This window comes from Protopterus annectens, chromosome 5.part0 (genome assembly GCF_019279795.1).
Source record: "Protopterus annectens isolate FY-2018-M chromosome 5.part0, PAN1.0, whole genome shotgun sequence".
NCBI lineage: Eukaryota > Metazoa > Chordata > Ceratodontiformes > Protopteridae > Protopterus > Protopterus annectens.
In genome coordinates this window covers 1,168,188,823-1,168,212,967 of record NC_056735.1, presented here as the reverse complement: position 1 = coordinate 1,168,212,967, position 24,145 = coordinate 1,168,188,823, and the positions used below count along the sequence as shown (strand labels likewise).

Here is a 24,145-nt window from a genome sequence, read left to right as displayed (position 1 = left end):
GACATGAAGTGGGGTATATGCTTTACAGTCCACTCATAAGTTTAACAACATCAACAAAATTCCAGACTTTCTCATGCAAAGCAATATTTCACAGTTGTGTTTGATGCTTTATAGTCTCCCATTTATTCACTAATTTTTGTGTTGCTGGTCTTCATGTTCATCTGTGTCTCTTAACATCAGACTCTGGTTCAAGTGCAAGTTACTCGTAATTCTTTTAGTCAACTCCTGTGCTGTTTCCTGTCTCTCAAGTAGTTTCCTTTGGAACATTACAGGATATTTCACTGGTAAATCTTCTCTTTGAGCTTTATTGTCAGGAAAATGAGAAGCAGAGTTCCCTTCTGTTTGATGGCTCACTTTTTGTCGGCTAAACTTTATTTCTTCCGTAGCTTATCCTGCATACAAAAATGTCTTTGATCCTTTAGTAAAAAATATTCTGAAGACAGCCAAATACAGTAATTTGAATTTCACACCTGCATCTCAGCATACCCTGTTTGCTGGGATAAATTTGCTTCTCATTTGCCCAATGTACAGTTAATCATTTTCCACAAACACTCTGCTGTTTCCAATTTTGATACTTTTCACTTCTGCCACAGTTTTGTCTTGATCAACTCTTTCTGCTGGTATGATTATACCCTTAGTAATACAGGTCTTGGATGCTCTCTCTTGGCTGGGTTTGGAACATACACACAATGTGTCCTTCAGTTAACAAATCATGCTGTGGAATACCAGTCCATTTGCTTATTTGTGCTTTCATAAAATTAATACAGTCTGTTCCTTCCAGTTTTTTTTTTTTTTAGTTTAACAGAAAATCTCTGGGTTTTTTTGCTTACTCAGTCTTCTAACACTACCATTGTTTTAAACTAATTTTCTTGAGAAGTCTCATACTTGGCCAATGTTCATTTCAGTCTCAGGTTTTTGCTGTTTTATCAGTTATCTGAATAGCTAGTTAATGCTTTGTTTGCTTTGTGGCCTTTTGTTGTTTGAGTTGATGTACTCCTTCAGTGTTTAATTTATTTTAATCACCTTTTAGTATGTTTGATTTATTTTTTGTTGCAATTACCGGAAGCCATCTCTTGTACCAAAGCTTGAAGCGTGAACTGCTTTTTTGCTGAACAGCTGCAGGATTCTTCTCAGCCAGTGGTTTTCTTTCAGGTTCTCTAAATTTCTTCTTTGCTAACACCCGGGCAGTTTACTTTCTAGTCAGTAACTGAAATTTACTTAATGTGATAATGTCATTGGCTCGTGTTTCTCAATTTCTTTTTTCATACTGGCAGTGTTGAAATTAAGCTGTTAAGTGTGCAACCATACTGGAATTCCCAAGATTAGTAGAATGTTTGAGCAATTTTAAATGTTTATTTAGGTTTATAGATAGATAATAAACTTGTAGACTTGGAGACCATTTAGAGCTCAGCCCAATTTCCTTCTTGTCTTAGAGAGCTATCTATTTTAGTGATTTACTGTAGGTCAGGTAGGTCACGCAATACATGCATAAAGGCTGAGGGAATCAAACTCATAGGGAGCAGTTTGTTAACCTCTCTTAACCTTAATCCTCTGTGCTAACTGCTAGACTGTAGAAAACTTCTTTCTGGGAAGCATTAAAAGATTCATAAGCAACAGAAGCTACTAATTATTGGTGTGTCACTTATTTTGATGACTGGTGAAGGAACCTTTTGATTGGCCACCACCGTCATGGAAATCAGTGGTGCACCTGGAAAAGACTCTGGGGTGTCTTGGTTCAAGAGTTGATTACTGCTCTAGAGAATGCTGACTTTAGCAGAACAGCTAGTGTACCCCTCTGTCTATCTCAATTGTAGTCACACTGCCTTGATTGAAGAGATTTTCCCAACAGAGTTAGATGATTCCATTTCAGTTTTGTTAAACTGTAAAGAAAGCTGAGTAAGTGCTAATCCGATGTGGAAAGTTTCATCCATCTGTCCTCAAGAACAGTCTCATCAAAGAGCTGTAGAAAAGCTAGAAGTTCAGAGCCTGCTTCTAAAATGAGACATCCAAGAGGTCCCACCTGACCAGAAAGTACACTGCTTTTATTTGAGAATCTTTTTTTAGTTCCAGAACAGACAAAGGACAATCGGTTCTATCCTAGAACTTACCAGTCTAAATCGACATGTAGTCAAGGATCCCTTTTGGATGTTTAAGGTGAAGTTCATCCTCTCTTGCATGTCTGAACATCCAGGACATATACCTGTACATAAAGATCACCAAGGAGAATGAGAGACTCCTTTGCTACTAAATGGGGAGCAGGCACTTCCAGTTCAGGACATTGCCATTTGGTTTCACCACAGGTTTTTGGATGTACATATGTATGTCCTCAGTTATGTCTGCTATGTCAATCCAAAGTTTCAGGGTATTCCAATACCTGGGTGACTGGCGTCTTGCTGTGTTTTCAGTGGACGGACTGATTATCTGAGATTTGCTGCTGATGCTCTTTCCATCCTTTGGAATAAGTTATTCTCATCACATCGTAGATGATGGGCTGTAAGGCCATTACCTTCATAGGTTGTACTCTAAATACTCTGACTTGCTATGCTTTCTATAGGCAAGATTCAAATCAGAAAAGCCACAATGGTATAAATAATTCTCATCAAAGTGGCTGCTGCAGCTCTTTGCTTCATATGCAGGAATTCATGTCAACCACAATCTTTATGGTGCCCTCAGACCCGATACTTTATGGGAATACTTCATTGAACTGTCAAGGTACACTGGCATCAGTGAGTAGATTCCTTGGATGTACCAATATGGATACCCAAGAAATGAAATGATTATTTTCTTTGGTTGACCCTCAAGTCAACTTGTCTCTGGGGTGGTGCTTTCAAACCCTGAAACCCCCACCTCTACCCCCTTACCTGTCACCACAGGTGTGTCTGCTGTCAGATAGGGGACATTATATGAAACAGTCAGCCCAAGATGCCAAACTACACATCAGCATACTCAAGGTATGGAATATCCTTCTCATCTTGCAGGAAATTAGTATAGAGGACTAACGTTCTGACTTGTTAATGAGCTGCTTCATGTGCCAAATGTACAGGGTTTGAGTATTTCCACCCTCATATGCCTACTGTGTGACCTTGGGCAAGTTAGTTAACCAGACAGTGCTTTGGGACAATTGGGAAATTACACTAGGCTTTTCAATGGGCTACTGAACTGCATGCCTAGTAATACCTATGACCTAATTTCAGGACTCTCCATTTATGCTGCTTCCATCCAGTCTGACAATATGGCTATGGTTTGGTATTTAAAAAAAAAAGCTGAGGGAACTCTCTCATATCCCTTTGTTGGAGTCCATGACAGTTTGAGAATGGGTATTTGTCTCCATTCAGTTTGTTGCTGTGAATATTGCAGGCCATGCCAATTCTCACAAGGACAGACTTGATCACTGCCTCCTTATCAATAACACAATTGCTGTTACATGGCTGGGGAAGCCTTGCTGGGGTCTTGCATCACGTTCCATGTTCAAATGCAGCAGGTCACTTTCCCTTATTCCTCCTCTAGAAGGAAGCCCCAGGGATGCAGTCATCCTGAAGTACCCTATGGGAGTTATCTATACATTTTCTTTATTTCTCCTCATCCCAAAATTTCTTGAGATGGTCAAAATGTGGGAAGCCAGAGTTTTGAATTTTATTTTTCTAGAATAGTTCTTTTGTGAGGGGTTCAGAAGCAGTCCGTCATTTCACTGTTGCCGAGTGTATTCCTCAATCCAGGCAGTTGGGATGTTGACTAAGGGTGTGCCCAAAAGCCGTAGGGACAAGACTGTTTACCCATATATAAAGCACCAAATGGAGTTAAACCCATTTGATGAACCTACTTTAGAAGTCTTTCCCAAATATTTATGTATATAATGAGTACTTTTGTATCAATACTGTCAAACTGAACTTGCATTTGAGTTGCTGCATTGTCGATATGTATTTTTATTTTGTCACCCTGCAGAAAGACTGGAAGACCTTTTCATAATTTCATCAGCTGGCAGGACCTGAGAGCTGCCGATCTTGTTAAATCATGGAACAAAAGCTGCTTACTGAAGGTATTGTTTTTGGGAAAAGCTGTGTTCAGAATTCTATGTCTAGAAAGCTACATAACTAATCACAGTACTGTTAGTGTGTTTTTTAAGAATGGAGAGCGAGTCATGTATTACACCTCCAAGAGCTAATGTTTCATTTACTTGCTTTTTATATTGCATTGTTTTGAATTGTTGCATACTGAACTAACTTTGTTCAGGTACAGTGTTTCTGTTCTACTTACAATATAGTGCCATCATTTGTAGATGATGATGTATATTCATTCATAGTTACGTGCACATATTTAGCCAGACAGCTTTATACATAAAATCAAAGAAAGTACTACTACTTAGAAGCAACACATATTGCAGCTGCATTCAAGTTTGATATGCTTTATGGTTCTCGCTCTCCCAACTATCATTCTTTCTTTGTCATCATACAGTTGGATGATATTTGCAGATGCTATACTATTTTTTTGCCATTTCTGAAGTTCATTGAACATGTGTCATCACTGAAGATAGTGTAACATACCAGTCTTGACATACTAGTGATTCCTGACTCTTACAAGAGAAATTTTGCCAGTACTATTTGTAAGTAACTGGTTATCCTGAAAAGGTAAATACAGCATATATGTGCATACGCAGTAAGCTTTATATTCACTATTTATTTCTTGTTTTCTTTTCAGTGACAGCCTTGGAATAATTTTATTAATTCTTTTTTGTTTATTTATGTTGATAGTCCTGGTGAACTGAACCGATTTACAGTGCAGTCTTGGGGGGGTAGCCATATATTATATTTTCAGGTATAGTAGTCAGATGTTGCTGAACAGCAGCCTTAGTGTAATGCACAGTTTATGTGCAGCATGCAGATTTATGCATTGTTGCACTGTGCAAGGAAGAGGAGGAGGGAGCACCGTGTTGCTGAAAGTGCAGAATGACGCTTCTCTTTTTCATTTATTATGTGAATAGCCAAATGAAGTTAGGCAGTACCTCTAAGTATGTATTATGGCATAACGTGTAAGTAAAGTTGGTGTATACAGACTTAAGACTGATATCACTCTGAGTAGAGAAAGGTCTTCTCCAAGTGCTTGCACAAGGATGCTGCCTGTAAATACTTTAGAGATGATGGTTAACCCTATTCTGCCATCCCATCTCCCAGCATAATGTACCTTTAGCATGTAATAACTTGAAATTTCTGTATGTATGTGTACATGTGTATTATATGTATGTGTGTGTGTATATATATATATATATATATATATATATATATATATATATATAAAATGTGTGATATATATATATATATATATATATATATATATATATATATATATATATATATATATATATATATATATATATGGGTCTGTGTTGGAGGATCAACTTTTCAGAAACTTGAAATTCATATGGTCGAGACCATATGACTGAGTTTCTGAAAACCCGAACATAAAAAAAAAAAAAAAAATACAAAACACAAAAAACTACCCTTTTTTACCTTTTTGTAGGGGCAGTGGTTAGTATATTGCTGAATGTTCTGTCGCTGTGACTATTCACGTACCTTGATTTCATTCAAGTAGCCTTGCTTTCATATAAATTCATTGAGTAGTCCATAATATGGCCTCCACCCTCGCTTTCCCTTCTCTTTATCTGCACTGTTATACTGCAGTTGCACTCACTGTGACTTAGAATTAACACATGTAACTCCCTGGTGCCCATTTTCCCCAAGGTGCAGGGTTTTCTTTTTATACAATATATATGCCAACTAATTTGCATTGTTAATTTGTTCTACTATTGAAAACTAGATTATTGGTTTTATTAACACTAGTATCAGTACTGTTTAAGAGATATCCCACTATGAACTTTGCAGTAAAAAGGCAAACAGAACGGGAATCATTGTGATAAATGATCACTTTTTAGTAAAATAAAATGCCTCTCATATATGCACGTTGTATTTTTGGGCACTGTGCATGATTTATGCTAAAACTGCCAAATAGAAAAGTTGATGCATAATTTATTTCCCGACATAATTTAAATCAGTTGCAACAAGAGCAGAATGGGAGCTTGCCTAATAAAGTTATGAAGCTGTAAAAATGTAAGTAAGATCCTGCACCAGGGGCATAGAATGATAAAGGAGGGAGGAAAATGACCAGCCAGTAACCACAGAAAAGTATTATCTCTGACATCTTAGCTAACAAAGCCTTCAAGGAGATTGATAAATCCTGACTGTAGCCTAGATGACCTGAGTTTGCATAGTGACATGGGCACTTGACAGAGCAGGCAGTGGGGATGGACATGCTTTTCTGGGGGGGCTCTCAAACAGGGATGCAGTTCCACTGGTTGCTATTCATTTATTTATTTGTTTGTTTGCTGTTTGCCTGCTGTGTAGATGATCTAGTCTGCTGACCTTTTTCAAGAATGACCCAGGTGCTGAAAAAGCCAAGCAAAAGCAATAAATGTCCAAGCAGACAGAAAAGTATACTAAGAAAAGAGTTGACTATAACTGAAGACAGATAAGTGAAATATAAAATAATATGCATAAATATTTTCAAAAACTAAAAAAAAAAATCTGTTTCTATTCATACTGTAGCACACTGCCTCTGCTTGCTACATTTGTGCCAAGAAGCAGCTGCATTGAATGTCACCCACAGAGTGCTTACGTATTTCAGACTGCAAATGCTGTACCAGCATTTAATGCCAGTACTGTACCATAGAACAATTGGTATCTGCTGAGCACACCCCTTAACTTTTTACATCCAAAGTGGCTGCCCCCTTTACCCAAGCCTAGATATTCTACTGCTTAAATGTTCACAAACAACTGCAATGTTATTTGGTTAGTGCAAAGTCTGGCATAAAACATTCAAAACATGTTGTTTCATGTAATCTAAGACCTTAGCTGAAAAGGTTCACAAAATCACCCTGTTTAGGTGGCTTTGCTATGTTTCCCATGGCAAGCAGTTGCCTGGTTTTCCTAAGGCCCATTCTACAAAAGCTGTGGCCTTTTTGTTAGCTTTTTATCAAGAAAGCCTTGATGGAAGATGTCAGTGTAGCTGCTAGTTGGTTGTCTTTGATGCTTTGCTTAACATTGCAAACTGGACTTGGTTTCTAGATTCAGGCCCTTCTTTGGAGTTGCTGTGTAGAGGAGTATTTTACCCAATGACCTCCCATCTTAAAATAGCTTTGGATACTGTCCTAAAGATTACTGAGAATGGAACCATTCCTATCATATACAAAAACTATGTATTCACTTTAATTGTGTATCTGTAGAAATGGGTCCATCTTCAGAACTGATTCTTCCGTCCTGCTCCAACCTTGGAGTAGTGATCATGGTTCTGGCTTCCATTGGCTTTAACATAACTTATCAGATGTAGAGAAAGGATGTACCACAGTTTATTACACAGCAGCGGAGGAGTGTAACACTATATGAAAGTTTGGTGTGCCAAGCAATCTAAATAGCTGCAGTTGTAGTCCTTCAGATTGGTTCGGATAGATCCATTATTACAGATCTGTTCAACATAAGCATTGGATATCACTAGCCCTGCTACCTTTATTCCACCATTTTGAAGGCAGTTACTACAGTTCATACAGACCCATCTTTATGTTTAGTACAACCTACAGACAGTAAAGTTGATGTGTTTTATAACAAAATAGATTGAAAACTGCTTATTTAATATTATTCATAATGATGAAGCAGGCTTTGCCACTGTACTGCAGGCAGCAGATATAATGTAAAAGGTAGTATTCTTGTAGGGGAAGGTAAAAATAAATTGTAGTGTTTCAGCAGTGCTAAAAGTGAATACCAAGCTAGGGTTTAGCAGGATAAGTTAGTTGTGTGCAAGTACTGTGTGCTTGGAGCTTCCTTCCCTATTGGATAAAAAATTAGTATCAATTGTATACCTGCCAAAAAAAAGTTTGCAGAATTAGCAGATGATTATCTTTGGGCAAAAAAATGTCTGAACTGAGCCATACTTCAGAGGTAATTTCTTTGTCCTTCACACACTTGCTGTTATTTTAACTACTGATTTTGATTTTGTAATAATATAAAGCATGCAATAAAGAGGATCTTCCTGCAGAATATACTGCTCTGTTAAATGGGAAGAAGTTTCAGGCCATCAAATTCAGATCAGTTTTGTTTCTTTAAAGTTGAGAATAATTGGGTATGTTTTAATGCAGCCACATAGTAATTCCACATAACTTTTTAAGAAGGAAACTTAAAACTAAAAGTTAATTTTGTTCTGATATTTACCTGGTGGATCCATGTATTTATTTGTTGGAATGATGCATTTAAAATGCATGTAATGCTGAAGAGGTTGGCTGCACAGTAAACTGAGTTTTCTTAATTTAGACTGCAAGAAGTCTGAGAGTTCTTTGAAGAATTTGCTGTCACAAAAAATGTACTTTATAAATTCTAGTTCTGATTTTTTCAACTCTTATCTGCCAAGCAGACTAGATTAATACATTTGAAGTGAAGGCTACGGAATATAACACTCTGCACCACTGATGTCATAATAACGTTAGCAACCAATAGACAACTGTTGCTAAATTTCAGGGCCTCCTTTAACAGTTTGGAGACATGCCTGGCAGTAAATTAAGCATAAAACTGAAATAGTAATACTCTTGTTTTCCTGCAGTATTTTAAGAACGTATGCAGCATAAAGTGATACTTCCACTAGTTCATTTTCTTGGAATTTTTCTCTCACAGCTCTGTAGACATGGCTGAAGTCCATTTTGAAACAGTGACTCAGAACATTGACAACAGTTGAGTTTTAGGTGGTTGTCAGTACAGCTGTTATTTCAACAGCTTTTTCAACAAGCAAGAGTGATTTGTACCCAGTGTATTTTAATCGATTTATACTTGGGTTGGGGGTTGACATAATAGTTAAGGTCTTTTTGAGTCTTGCCTTGGGGAAATTGGCAAGGCTTAAAATGGTTACAAAAGCAGTTAGCCTAATACTTATCTATGAACTTGGTTATAGCCCTTCAGCAAGTGTTTTGCATTACACCAGACATATTGAAAAGTGGTAAATCTATAGTCCAGGTAACCTTTTAAGTAAACACAAGAAAATAGTGGACAAACATATATGTAACCCTAACTGTATGGAATGGCACCTTGGCTTAGAAATGAGCTTATTTGAATAGGGTGCTGGAGTGGAATAAACTAGATGTAAAGTTGTGTTACTGCTGTCACGTGTTAAGGGTACTTCTACAAGGGTAAATGGGGGATCTTGTATAAGGTTCTGCAGAACTGGAAAACTTCATGAATCAATAGAGTTGAATTGTTTTGTTAAAGTCCAGTCTGGAACAGCTTTCTTTTTAATCCATGGGTATGCACTTTTGGATTTGGATGGATCTCTGTTATTCTTTTGAGCTTTTTGATCAGGATGCTCACACACACACACACACACACACACACACACACACACACACACACACACACACACACACACACACACACACACACACCCCTTGAAGTATTTCTGAAGTCATGCTGTAGGAAGAAGCAGCAATTAATGCTGCACAAATATGTGTGCCTGTACAGATGCTTCTAGATGACCCAGTTAGTTAAATGGCCATTGTAGGAGTGTTTGACATGCCTCCTGGTCCCAACTGTACTAAGTCTGTGGTTGCACAGTCTTGGATATGACTAGAGTACCTGGCTTAAGTAAGCAGTCTCTTCACATTTATCCATTGCTTTTCACCTCAGACTACACACATGCATATAACAGACTGCCAGTTCAGAATGCATGCCTTTCATAGACTGACAATTCAATAAAATCCCATTTATCAATTTAGAAGAAGGATGCACGACATCAGCACACCTAGAATGTGAGAATATAGTAAGGACATCTAACAAACACACCGAAGCCTCAGAAAGTCGCACTAATATTGTTAAGGAAGGTGTAATATCCAGTTACAGACAGTTTAAAATTTTTAACTATACTCAAACATGTCTGGATAAAGCACACTTCAGCCTATTGTCTAAAGGAATGAAATTCATACCTATAACCCACTTTCGAATAGTAGATTGTTTGAGTGAGTTTAAACTGTACACAAGAAAGTTAAATTTGGCTTTGATGTTTAAAGACAAAGGGGAAAACAAACAGACAAATAATCTTTAAAAAAAAAAAGAAAAGTAGTTTCATGCCAGTGACCAACCCTAATGTACAGTTACATGATAGGATGGTAACGCAGCAATTTATCAGTTTAACAATAGATGTACAAGGAAGAAGTTAAAATACAATTTAACAGTGGAAGAAGCAGAGGTTTTGAAAGAGCTTAAAGAAAACAATAGAATACGGGTAATGAAACCTGACAAGGGCGAAGGCATTGTGATATACAATGCTTTAGAATACAGTACCAAAATGCATGACATTCTCCATGGTACTGGTAATTATGATAGAGTTTCATTAAATGAGATTAATATTGCATACAGACGGAGAGACTTACATATTGAAGAATTTCTGTTGGACAGACGGATTACTGAGGATTTATACATTTTTTTGAAAGTAGATCATCCTACATTGGCAACTTTAGTGGGCATACCCAAAGTCCACAAAGATGTCAATGATCCACCATTCAGACCAATAATATCAGGCAGTAAATCCAGGGCTTTTACTTTAGGAGATGCAGTGGATTCAATGTTAAAACACATTTATAAGAACATCCCACATATGGTAAAAGACTCTTGGAATTTTTAATGAATTACCCAGTAGATATTAAGAACAATGACTTGCTGTTCACATCTATTGATATGATTGACTTATTTTCATGTATACCTAGGAATGAAGGAATGGAGGCTTTCACCAATAGCATTAGAAAACACAGTTCTCTAGATTGGGATAGGATCTGTCTTATAATAGAACTTATGTCTATAGTACTAGACCATAATTACATTTATTATGAAGGGGAACTGTTTAGACAGACTAAGGGAGTTGCTATGGGGGTGGCGTGCACCCCCATTTTTGCAAATCTTGTCATGCTGGATTGGGAAGAGGGAAAGTATTTAAAAGTAAATACTTTAACAACATAAAATATTTTTCTCTGTTTCTAGACATTTATATTCTATGGGAAGGTGATCAGAATTCTTTCGACACCTTCATGGAATATTTGAATAGTAGTAGTGAATTTTTGAAATTCACATCTGAAAGTAGTGCTACAGGGGTGGCATATTTAGACATGTATATTACCAACGATGGTACAGGCTTCAAGTCAGTAATTCACGGAAAAAGTACTTTTTCCAGCACATATGTTGAATACAATAGTAATCACCCCAGAAAATTAATGTATAACATTTACAACGGGCAATGCATAAGAGCTATGAGAATGACATCAAATTATGCGGACATGAAGGAAGAAGTTAGATACATTTTTGAGTTATTTAGAGATAGGGGATATGATCCTCAAATGATGAGGGAAGTTACAGAATATGTAACTAGTGAATGGGGGAAAAATATATCCCTTTATTAGGAGCCAAATACAATCAAGCACAAGAAAACAGTGATATGAGGAAGGAAGAAAGTAACAGTAAAGCATTTAATAGTGCTTGTATTTTAGAATATGGTCCATATAGTAATCAAATTAAGGAAATTCTTAGCAGAAATTGGCATGCATTATTGACAGATCAAGAAAAGTTGGAAATATTAGGCCCCAAACCGACATTTGTATATAAAATGGGCAATAATTTGAAAACACTTTTGGAAAGAGGTTTGGTAGCAAAAACAGAAGAGAGCGTTACACACACATCGAAATGTGGTGCATGTCATCAGTGCTTAGCCATTTGTGAAGATAGAGGCGTAACACTGAATAATGTTAAGATGAAAATACGTTACAGACAAGGCAATTGTAACACCAAATTTGTCATATACTTAGCCAAATGTATGGCATGTTCAGCATACTATATTGGGAAAACCGAGAGAAATTTTAGGAAAAGAATTTACTCTCATTTATATAGTATTAGAACCAAAGATCAAAATAATGCATTGTTCAAACACATAGATACTCAAGGAGACAAACACTATTTTAAATTTGCCATTTTGGAGAATGTGGGAATCAACCCTAGGGGAGGTAGTATTAAAAAGGTATTAGCATGCAAAGAGGTAAGGTGGCAGTTGCTGACTGATGCAGCGACACCACCAGGTTTAAATGAACATATTTCTGTAAAACCCTTATTAGAAATAGGGTTATGATTGTGTATACATTCATGTATTTTATGAGAACGAATTATTTTAACAACATTTAACATTGTTATTATATTGCATTAATAATGTTTTGTTTTATATAGTAATTAGTTTTTTAGATGGGGCATTATTGTATTAGCCGTGAGTTATGTATATTATTAGGACGTGTCAGCTTTATGAAGCTGACTCAGTAGGTTTGTTTTTGGCGCCAATAAGGGCATTTAAACTTTTTGAAACAGCTGTTTGAACGTCCTGAGGAAGTTCACGTTCAGTGAGTGAAAGCGCTTAACGTTTTTGTGGATTAAACTGCTTTTACACTATATTCTTGTGTGTAGAAGTTTATTTTAACTCTACAAAGGTTTTTTGGCTGACAGTGGTGAGTGGATAAGCGAGTACAGTGGCGATGTTCTTCGTTCCACATTGCTGCAGTCCTTACTATTGGGGTAGTCCGCTGTCCAGTCGGCCCGAATACCAGAGTATATGGCTGACGTCGGTCAGGGCGCATTAGACTGACGTCAGTACGTCAGGGTACTAATGCGCATGACCGACGTCATATCCTCTGTCTTTTTTGCCGCATGGTCCGATGCAGAAGCAGTTTTGCGAGTGCAGGTTGGCGTTCTGAAATATTTCCGAAACCGGAGTTTCAGACCGAATCAGAGTTGGCTAAGTACCCCGTTGGGGAACATTTTGGTTTTTTCTTGCCTCAGTATTTAACCGGATGTCAGAAAAAGTGAATAACTGTATTTCTTGTGGGAAACAGATACCTCATAGGGATTACCATACCTTGTGTATACCTTGTTTAGGGCCTGAGCACGACGTTGTTGGATGCCGCTCTTGTGCTAGGTTTAACAAACGCACTATTAAGAGGAGGTTAGACTGTGCCAGGTTAGTGTTTGGGAAGCGTTGCAATTATAAAATGCCGTCGGATGCTCCGGCGCCGCTTCGTCAAAAGCGCAAGGACAAAACAGCGAAGGCTAGGGTTGATGAACCGGCAGTCCGGGACGCCGGTTCTTTAGAAGGCTCAGTGGAGCCAGAGGTTTTGCCAGGAGTTTCTATGGAGTCTCAGGCAGAAACTTTACTGTTACAGGATGTGCCTTCTCAGGAGGTAGGCCAGGCTGAGGGGCTTCTCAGGTAACTGTTCTTCCCTCTCTTCCCAAGGTAGTTAGAGCCTCTCCTTCTGTTGCCAAAACTTCTTTGAGAGGTAGGCCAAGTTCTGCTTCAGTGGGGCTTCTCCTAGCATTTCGGGTTCTGTACCTAAGAAACATATGCTTAAAATGGCAGAAGATTTGATTACTATGATTAGAGGTTCTATGCCCCCTCCTGATAAGAGGCCTAGGGTGGAACCGGAGTTTGATAGTTTTGAACAGTGTTCAGAGGCTTCTGAGTCTTCTGGAAGATTTGCAGGAGTATCCTCCTTATTCTGATTCTGATGTGGATGATTCCACTCCTACAGCTTCTCCTCCTGAGGATTTCTCATTTTCAGAGACTCTGCATTCCATGAGGGAGCACTTTAAATGGGAAGGCCAGGATTACTCTGATTCCAGAAAAAGGCTTAGGGAATTCTTGTTTTTACCCCAGAATAGGCCCTTAGCTATACCTCCTGTGTTGAATGTGGTGGAAGATGTTTTTGCAGAGGCTTCCCTGAACCCTGACTCTTTGCCTCCTGCTCCTGTTAAACCTGATAGGTACTATAGGGTGCCCGAAGCTCATAAGTATTTGTTTAAGAGTCCTAGGGCGGACCCAGAAACTGTTTCTCAGGGGCCTAAAGGTGTTAAGGCCTCTGTGGTTAAAAATCCTGTTCCCACTGATAAAGAGGCAAGGGCTTTGGATAGGTGGGGAAAGAAAGTGTATACTTCTTCCACTCTGGCCATGAGAGCGTTGAATTGTCAGTTTCACATGCTAAAATATCAAAATTATCTCCTTTCACAATTGAAATCTAAGGTGGATGCTTTGGCGGAAGGTATTGAGTGTAAATAGTTGCTGGATTTGGTTCATGTGTCTGAACAAGTGGGTAAGCATTCTTTGCAATGTGGTTTTGATGCTGTACAGGCCTCCTCGAGGGTGGCTGCCACTAGTTCTGTTCTTCGCAGGCATGCCTGGTTGAGGGATCAGAATTTAGCTGAGCATGTTAAGACAAGGATTTTGGATGCTCCTTTACAGTCTGATGTGTTGTTTGGTTCGCCTGTGGAAGCAGTTTTAAAGAAAATGGAGGACAAAGCTAAGTCTATGCAAACTGTTAAAGATTTTTGCAGGTGCAGCCACCGAAGTTTAGTAGAAATTGGCCTGCTAAGGGGTGGACATATCCTGCTTATGATTCCCAGTCTAGGGGTAGGTCTAGGCGTGGTAGGGGCAGAGCTCAAGGTTCTTTTAGGCCTAGAACAGGAGTTCACCTGCTCAGACTTCTGGTGAGGGCAGGGTCAGTCCTTTCGTAAACAGACCCAATGACCTGCCTTTTCAGCTGCCAGTAGATTCTCGTCTGGCAGCTCCTTTGGGAGGAAGACTGTCTCTTTTCAAAGAAAATTGGGATTTAATTACTCAAGACAGATGGGTGTTGGATATCATTCACCACGGTTACAGGTTTTATTTCCATACATTGCCCCTTTCAAAGGCATGCCAGACGTTCCTCCTCCACAAAGAAAAGAGGCTCACAAGCAAATTTCTCAGTTACTCCAGATGGGGGCCATTCAGCCAGTCCCTGTATCAGAAAGGGGCCTTGGATTTTATTCTCGCCTGTTCCTAGTACCAAAGAAGGGGAACACGTGGAGACCAATTTTGGATTTATCTCTCCTCAACACTTATCTGGACATTCCCAAGTTCAAGATGTTGACGTTACAACAGCTTTTACCTCTGCTGGGCAAAGATCACTGGATGGTAACTTTAGATCTCAAGGAAGCTTACCTTCATGTGCCTATAAGGCTAAGTTGCAGGAAGTATCTGCGGTTTCGAGCTGGAAATTCTCATTATCAGTTCTCTGCATTGCCCTTTGGCTTATCTACTGCCAGAGTATTCACAAAGGTTCTGGCTCCAGTGATAGCTTACTTCAGGCTACAAGGAATTCAAATCTATCCTTACTTGGACGACTGCCTGATTCTGGCTCAAGAAAAGGAAGACCTTCTACAGCATCTGGAATATGTTATAGCAGTGCTAAGATGCCTAGGGTATTCTGTGAGCGAAATAAAGTCCAGTCTAGTACCCTCTCGAGACATGTGCTTTCTGGGTGTGAGACTGAATACAGCAGCCCAGATGGCCTTTTTAACCCCGGACAAACAAAAGAGTCTATCACTTTACTTCCATCAACTATCTCATCAGTCCGTGCTGACTGCAAGGACAGTCCTTCAAGCATTAGGGTTCATGGCATCTTGTATTCTGGTGCTTCCCAATGCCAAACTGCATATGAGGAAGCTACAATGGTATCTCAAAATGTATGGACACAGCACTGCCAGGATTTGGACACTGTCATTCCAATAATACCTTGCCTTCAAAAAGAATTTTTGTGGTGGGCTCAGGAATGTCACCTAAACAAGGGACTCTCTGTGACCCGGCCAGAGGCGAGTCAGATTTTAACGACAGATGCCTCGGACATTGCTTGGGAGCTCATCTAAATGGAAAGTGGATACAAGACAAGTGGCCTGCCAGACTACAGCATCTACATATCAACATGAAGGAGATGTTAGCAGTCCAGTTTGCATTAATGGCTTTCAAGGAGTTACTTCTTCCAGGGCAGGTGTTGATTCTAACAGACAACACAACTGTCATGTGGTACATCAACAAGCAAGGGGAACACATTCTTATCCTCTATGCAGGCAAGCAATGATTTTATGGGAGACTGCTAAGCTTGCAACTAACTCTTCAGGCAAGGTTTCTGCCAGGAGCACAGAACTCCTTAGCAGATGTGTTAAGCAGACAAATCATGGATCCCCACGAGTGGAAACTGGATCTTCATGTATTTCAGAAATTGACAGTGTCATGGGGAACTCCAGACATAGATCTGTTCGCTTCTCCACTAAACCACCAGCTGCCAAAGTTTTGCACAAAGGGGTTTCATCACACAGCTTGGAAAGTGGATGCTCTGTCTTTCAGTTGGAAAAACCTTCATGTGTATGCCTTTCCACCTCTGCCTCTTCTTCCAAAGGTGCTATTAAAAGTCAGACAAGACAAGCCAAGGATGATTTTGATAGCTCCAGATTGGCCTCGGCAACACTGGTACCCACTACTAAGGAGTCTGGTAAGGAAGCCTCCATGGCCTTTACCTTTGATTCCTCATCTGTTATCTCAGAAGGACGGTCATCTGCTCAATGTCAAGCTTCACTCTCTTCATCTAACAGCCTGGCATATTCTGTGTTGAAACACAGCAGGTCTCAACTTCCTCAACAAGTTTTAAATGTGATTATGGAAGCTAGAAGACCTAGTACAAGGAAAGTGTCACGAGAAAAATGGAAGAGATTTTTATTTTGGAGTACAGCAAAGAATTTGGAGATTTCTGAGCCTAATTTGAGTGTGGCTCTTCAATATCTTACTGAGTTATTGGATAAAGGTTTGTCCTTCTCTTCCATTAAGATTCATGCTGCAGCAATTTCAGCTCACTATGATTGTGACCCACCATTGTTTTCGCATCCTTTGTTCAAGCAGTTTCTTAGAGGGGCAAAGAATATAAGACCCCACGACAGCTCCTACTCCTGCTTGGGATCTCAATTTTGTGTTGGAAAACTTACTCTACAACCTTTTGAGCCTGCGGCTACTGCTGAATTGAAATACTTGTCATGGAAGACTGCTTTTCTGTTGGCTATTACTTCTGCAAGAAGGGTGTCTGAGTTGCAGGCCCTTATGGCAGTAGAGCCCTTTTGATTTTCCATAAGGATAGGGTATCATTACGCACTAATCCTTCCTTTATGCCTAAGGTGGTTTCTAGTGTGGCTTTAAACCAAACTATTCATTTGCCTACTTTTTATGCAGACCCCAAAATAAAGGGGAAAAGATTTTGCACACTTTAGATGTACACAGGCAATTGCGTTATTATTTAAGCAGGACTAAGGATTTTAGGCAGTCTCAGCAGTTGTTTGTTTCTTTTGCTTTGAGTTCAGGGCAAGCCTGTGTCAAAACAAACTATTTCTAGGTGGATTGGGTTTTGCATTGCATTTTGTTATTCCCATCATGGCAAGGAGATTCCAGCTGGGATTAGGCCTCATTCCACTAGGGCTACTGCCACTTCAACAGCATTTCTAAGGGGTGGCAACTAAGGATATTTTGGAGGCAGCTACTTGGAGTTCAGTGCATACTTTCTCTAAGCATTATCACCTTCCTATCTACTCTAAGTCTAGGGCTGGTTTTGCCACAGCTGTTTTGCAAGGCATGTTGTCAGCTCCTACTTCTTTATGATTTGCCAGCCTCCCTTACCTCTGCTTTGGGATTCTACCCAATAGTAAGGACTGCAGCAATGTGGAACGAAGAACATAGTACAGTTTTGTACCTACCATAAATGTAGATGTTCGAGGATCCACATTGCTGCAGTCCAACCCTCCCTCCTTCCCCTCTGTGTTTAGGGGTGGTTGTGTAGGTGAGGTTATATGTTGTTATTTTTGTATATATTTTTGTATATATTGTACATATTTTTGGTGCAGGTATTTTGGGCCTTGTCTTTTTAGGGTCTTCTGACATCTGGGGCAAGAAAAGACTGAGGATATGACGTCGGTCATGCGCATTAGTACCCTGACGTACTGACGTCAGTCTAATGCGCCCTGACCGACGTCAGCCATATACTCTGGTATTCGGGCCGACTGGACAGCGGACTACCTCAATAGTAAGGACTGCAGCAATGTGGATCCTCGAACATCTACATTTATGGTAGGTACAAAACTGTACTTTTCTTATCGCTGGGGTTTGTACATTTTAGGTAACAAAACGCCTTATTCAGTTGTTGTCTTTTTAATCCATGGGTATGCAGTTTTGGATTTGGAAGGATCTCTGTTATTCTTTTGAGGCTTTTGATCAGGATGCACACACACACACACACACACACACACACACACACACACACACACACACACACACACACACACACCTTGAAGTATTTCTGATGTCATGCTGTAGGAAGAAGCAGCAGTTAATGCTGCACAAATATGTGTGCCTGCAGAGATGCTTCTAGATGACCCAGTTAGTAAATGGCCATTGTAGGAGTCTTTGACATACCTCCTGAACCCAACTGTACTAAGTCTGTGGTTGCACAGCCTTGGATATGACTAGAGTACCTGGTTTAAGTAAGCAGTCTCTTCACATTTATCCATTGCTTTTCACCTCAGACTACACATATGCATATAACAGACTGCCAGTTCAGAATGCATGCCTTTCACAGACTGACAATTCAATAAAATCCCATTTATCAATTTACATTCCATGAACCAACTGTAGGCTGTGCCTGTCTTGATTCTAATTGCCCATTACCTGACATCCAATTCCTGTATGTTTACCTCCCACTTCTTGTGCTTGGAAAATGCTACACCCTAGTTAATAAGCCAGGAGTAAAAGTTCATCGCCTCTTTGGAATGCAGCTGGGAGAGTGATTCTTTGGGTGGCAAAGCACCTACTACTTAGGTAGTTGGAGACCATGCCTCCTGATGAACCCTCCTTTGAAGAAACTACCAAGCTTATCATGGCCTTATTTGTTTGACTAGCCCTATCTCAGGGTTCATTTGTGGCTTAAGCTGTGGAAAAGCTGGCTGAGAGCAAGGATTGTAGGGTCTAGGAGTCTCTCTGGTTAAGATCATTGTACTGCCTTCTTCAGTTGACTTCCACATAGACTGGTACAGTTTTTCCAGGACAGTACTTTGCTTGTCTGTGCCTCTTTAAAGTGGGGCATCTCCCTCACAGCTATTCATGTTTTAGGGGAAAGAAATGTGCTAATACACACTTTCATCCACCATTTCAGTTCTGTTCTGAATCTGAGGAGAAGGGAAACCAATCTTGCCATGATCTGTGAATGGGTCTCTCTCAAAAATGACCTGTTCACCTCTTGGGAGAAAGTGACCGCCCTCAGTTCTTCTCATTGCAGTTGCAAAATAGGGGATAAGATGATGGATTATGCTCAACATTCTGTAGAGGATTCCTTTGCACCTTTACATCTTTCCTTCTAATTTTACATCTGCTTGCAAAATTCCAAGAAGAAAGGCCAAAGCTCAGCTTTTGTAGCTCATCGGTGACTGAGAAGAGTATGACATTATGCTGTCAATTCCCAAGCTGTAAAGGAAATCATTTCAGTACAGTCTAAAGTAATACCCTTCACTGGGGAAAAAGACAAATTCACCCCCCCCGGCACCATCTTAGTAATGGGTGCTAACACCAATGCTGCCCCTTTCCCCAACCTTAACCCTACAGCTTAACATCACTAAAACCTCCCTGTCACACTGACAACTGTACAAGATAGTCTCAGGCACACACACATTCAGAAATACAAACAAAACTAAACCTGTCTCCTAACCTAACCGTTGACCTTACCCTAAAATACACACACTCGCACACAACACCCATCCTTCACTCAACCCCAACCCCAATCCTAATCCTTACTCATACATACACTCACGGTCCCAACCCCATTTATCTGTAATGACATTCCATACCATCAACATATCCACCGTTCGGCCAAAAGCGGCATTGACATCGAATCACACCCCTGCATTTGTCAAACAAACGTACATTCATAACATGCAGGTAACCCATATAAAATATGTATATATTTTTATTTGAAATGTATCACTGTGAATTTAAGATATTGCATTTTTGGAGAATTGTTTTTGAACTTTGATGTGAATTTGCATTTTATTTTTTTTTTACTATTATATTTCCTTAATTTACATAACATACATGTTTTAAGTCTTGTTAGTTTTTTGTTTCTTTTATATAGAAAATACAGTAACTGTTAACTTTTGTAAAATATTTTCTTGTTTGAATTTCATCTGTTTTGGAAAATGCTTTGTAATAAAGCACTATTTTAAAGTTGAGTTTTTAAGAATTACAATATTTCATCTTTGCAACACCTCCTCATTCACTTCCAGATATTTGTGCATCGGACCACAGTTTAAGAGCTTATATCACTAGACTGACTTTCAGGGAATGGAAAATACCCTGTACATCTGCTGGAGTCTTATGGAAACTAAAACTAGAATCATATAGGAGGCTGAGAAGGTTGAGTTGGTCAGATGTTCTTCATCTCACATTGCTGCAGTCATAACCTGTGGGTAGTCCGCTGTCCTCGGTCGGCCCGAATACCAAAGTGTTAGGCTGGTGTCGGTCATAGTCGCTCAGATCTGATGTCAGTACGCAGTGGTACTAAAGCGCATGACTGACGCTATATCCTCAGTCTTTCTTGCCGTATGGTCCGAAGCAGAAGCAGCGTTTGTAAGTGCCGTTCGGCGTCCTGAAATTTTCGTATTCTGAGTTTCAGACCGAAGACCAAGTTGGGCTAAGTACCCCATTGGGGAATATTTTTGTCTTTTCTTGCCTCAGTTAAATCCGGATGTCAGAAAAAGTTAATAATTGTATTTCTTGTGGGAAACGGATACTTCATAGGGACTACCACTCTCTCTGTATTCCTTGCTTGGGGCCTGAGCACGACGTAGTCGGGTGTCGCTTTTGCGCTAGATTTAATAAGCGCACCATTAAACGCAGGTTAAATTGTGCTAGACTTGTTTTGGTAAGCGGTGCAACTACAACATGCCGTCGGATCCTCCGGCGCTACCGCTAAGAAGCGAAAAGATAAATCGTTAAAGTCTAAGCAGGATGAGTCGTCCGTTGCGGACGCCGGTTCTTGGAAACCACGGTGGAATCAGTGGATCCAGCCGAGGTTTCAGCTGAGTCTCAGGGGAGCCTTTAATATTACAGGAATTGGCCTCTCAGGAGTCAGGTCAGGCCGAGGGGCCTCTAGTTTCTCTAGTTTCTTCTTTACATAAGGTTGTTAGGCCTTCTACTTCTGTCACTAAAGCGCCTTCTAAAGCTAGGCCTGGTCTTTCTGGCACAGGCGTCAGCCCTAGTTCTGCAGGTTCTGTTCCTAAAAAACATATGCTAAAAATGGCAGAGGATTTGATTACTTTAATCAGAGGTTCTATGCCCCCTCCAGATAAGAGACCTAGGGTGGAGACAGAGGTGGAGGGTTTGGAGCATTCCTCAGATTACTCTGAGTCTTCAGCTGAGGACATTCAGGATTTTCCTCCCTATTCTGATTCGGATGCAGAGGACTCCTGTCCTTCTGCTTCTCCTCCAGAGGATTTTTCTTTTTCTGAAACCCTGCATTCCATGAGGGAGCATTTTAAGTGGGAAGGTCAGGATTTCTCCGATTCTGAAGAGGCTTAGGGAATTTTGTTTTACCACAGCATAGGCCCTTGGCCATTCCCCTGTTTTGGATGTTGTTCAGGATGTTTTTTCTGAGGCTTCCCTTAATCCTGATTCTTTACCTCCGGCCCCTGTCAAGCCAGACAGATACTACAGAGTTCCAGAGGCTCATAAATATTTATATAAGAGTCCTAGAGCTGACCCAGAAACTATTAGCGAGGGACCTAAGGGTGTCAGGGCTTCTGTAGTAAAGAATCCAGTTCCTCTAGATAAAGATTCTAGAGCTTTGGATAGGTGGGGTAAAAAAGTGTATACCTCCTCCACACTAGCTATAAGGGCTTTGAATTGCCAGTTTCATATGCTGAAGTACCAGAATTTTCTGTTAAGTCAGTTGAAATCTAAGGTAGATGCTTTAGCTGAGGGTATAGAGTGTAAGGAATTGCAGGATTTAGTTCATGCCTCTGATCAGGTAGGTAAGCATTCCTTGCAGTGTGGCTTTGATGCTCTTCAGGCTTCTTCCAGGGTGGCGGCCACTGGTTCAGTTATTCGTAGGCACGCCTGGCTTAAGGATCAGAATTTGTCAGAGCATGTTAAAGCTCGAATTTTGGATGCTCCCCTCCAATCTGAAGTTCTTTTGGTTCTCCTGTGGAGTCAGTTTTGAAGAAAATGGAAGACAAAGCTAAGTCCATGCAGACAGTTAAGGAATTTTTACAAGTGCAGCCCCCTAAGTTTAGCAGAAATTGGCCTGCAAAAGGATGGGCATATCCTTCTTCCGATTACCAGTCTAAGGGCAGATCTAGACGTGGTAGGGGCAGAGCTCATGCTCAGGGTTCTTTCAGACCTAGGACGTGGAGTTCTCCTGCACAATCTTCTGGTGAGGGCAGGGGTCAGCCTTTTCGTAAACAGACCCAATGACCTGTATCTCCAGCTGCCAGATTCCTCCTGTCTGGCAGCTCCTCTAGGAGGAAAGTTGGCACTCTTCAAGCAAAATTGGCTTTTGGTCACCCAGGACAAATGGGTGTTGGACATTATAGATCGAGGCTACAAGTTTTATTTTCACACCTTGCCTCCTTTCAAAGGCATGCCGGACGTACCTCCTCAGCAAAAGCTGGAGGCTCACAAACAGATTTCTTTACTTTTAAAAATGGGGACTATTCAGGTGGTACCTCTGTCAGAAGTAGGCCTAGGATTTTATTCTCGCCTGTTCCTTGTGCCAAAGAAGGGGAACACTTGGAGGCCAATTCTGGATTTGTCTATTCTCAACACATACCTAGACATCCCAAAATTCAAGATGCTAACTTTACAGCAACTTCTGCCTCTGCTAGGCAAAGATCACTGGATGGTAACTCTGGATCTCAAAGAGGCTTATCTTCACATTCCTATCAGGCCCAGCTGCAGGAGGTTCCTGCGTTTTCGGGCTGGTACTTTTCATTATCAGTTCTCTGCATTGCCCTTTGGCTTATCTACTGCGCCCAGGGTGTTCACAAAGGTCCTGGCTCCTGTGATAGCCTTCTTAAGACTGAGGAATACAAATTTATCCTTATTTGGACGATTGCCTGATTCTTGCTCAAGACAAAGTCATGTTACTTCAGCATCTACAGTATGTAATGGCAGTGTTAAGGTGCCTAGGGTATTCTGTGAACGAAACAAAGTCCAGTCTAGTACCCTCTCAGGACATGTGCTTTCTGGGTGTGAGACTGAATACAGCCTCTCAGATGGCTTTTCTGACCCCGGACAAACAAAGAAATCTTCCGCTATACTTTCAGAGATTATCCCTACTGTCCAGGCTGACTGCAAGGACAGTCCTTCAAGCCTTGGGGTTCATGGCATCTTGTATTCTGGTACTTCCCAATGCCAAACTACATATGAGGAAGCTACAATGGTATCTCAAAAGTGTATGGACTCAACACTGCCACGATTTGGACACTGTCATTCAGATAATACCTTGCATCCAAAGGAATTTTTGTGGTGGGCTCAGGAATGTCACCTAAACAAGGGACTCTCTGTGACCCGACCAGAGGCGAGTCAGATCCTAACGACAGATGCCTCGGACATGGCTTGGGGAGCACATTTCAATGGGAGATGGGTTCAAGACACGTGGCCTCCCAGACTACAGCATTTGCATATCAACATGAAGGAGATGTTAGCAGTACAATTTGCTCTGATGGCTTTCAAGGATCTACTTCAACCGGGACAGATGTTGATTCAAACAGACAACACAACAGTCATGTGGTACATCAACAAGCAGGGGGGAACCCATTCGTACCCTCTTTGCAGACAAGCTATGGTTTTGTGGGAGACTGCTCTGAGTTTGCACCTCACTCTTCAAGCAAGGTTTCTGCCAGGAGCACAGAACTCCTTAGCAGATGTTTTGAGCAGGCAACTAGTGGATCCCCACGAGTGGAAATTGGATCCCCATGTATTTCAACAGTTGACAGTGGCTTGGGGAACTCCAGACATAGATCTGTTCGCATCCCCACAAACTTTTCCAACTGCCAAAATTTTGCACAAAGATGTTTCACCCAGAAGCTTGGAAAGTGGATGCTCTATCTTTCAGTTGGAACAACCTTCACGTCTATGCCTTTCCTCCTCTGCCTCTCCTTCCCAAGGTGCTCTTGAAGGTCAGACAGGACAAGCCTTGCAT

At 40.5% G+C, this 24,145-nt stretch overlaps 1 protein-coding gene across 2 annotated transcripts in view; it reads left to right on the top strand.

Moving 5' to 3' along the window:
• GK5 (glycerol kinase 5) overlaps positions 1 to 24,145 on the top strand; it is a 478,960-nt gene that overhangs the window by 223,001 nt on the left and 231,814 nt on the right. For both annotated transcript variants that reach the window (XM_044071017.1, XR_006364759.1), the window contains exon 4: positions 3,943 to 4,036. In XM_044071017.1, the coding sequence (XP_043926952.1) occupies positions 3,943 to 4,036 (94 nt within the window). The remainder of the gene's footprint in view (positions 1 to 3,942; positions 4,037 to 24,145) is intronic.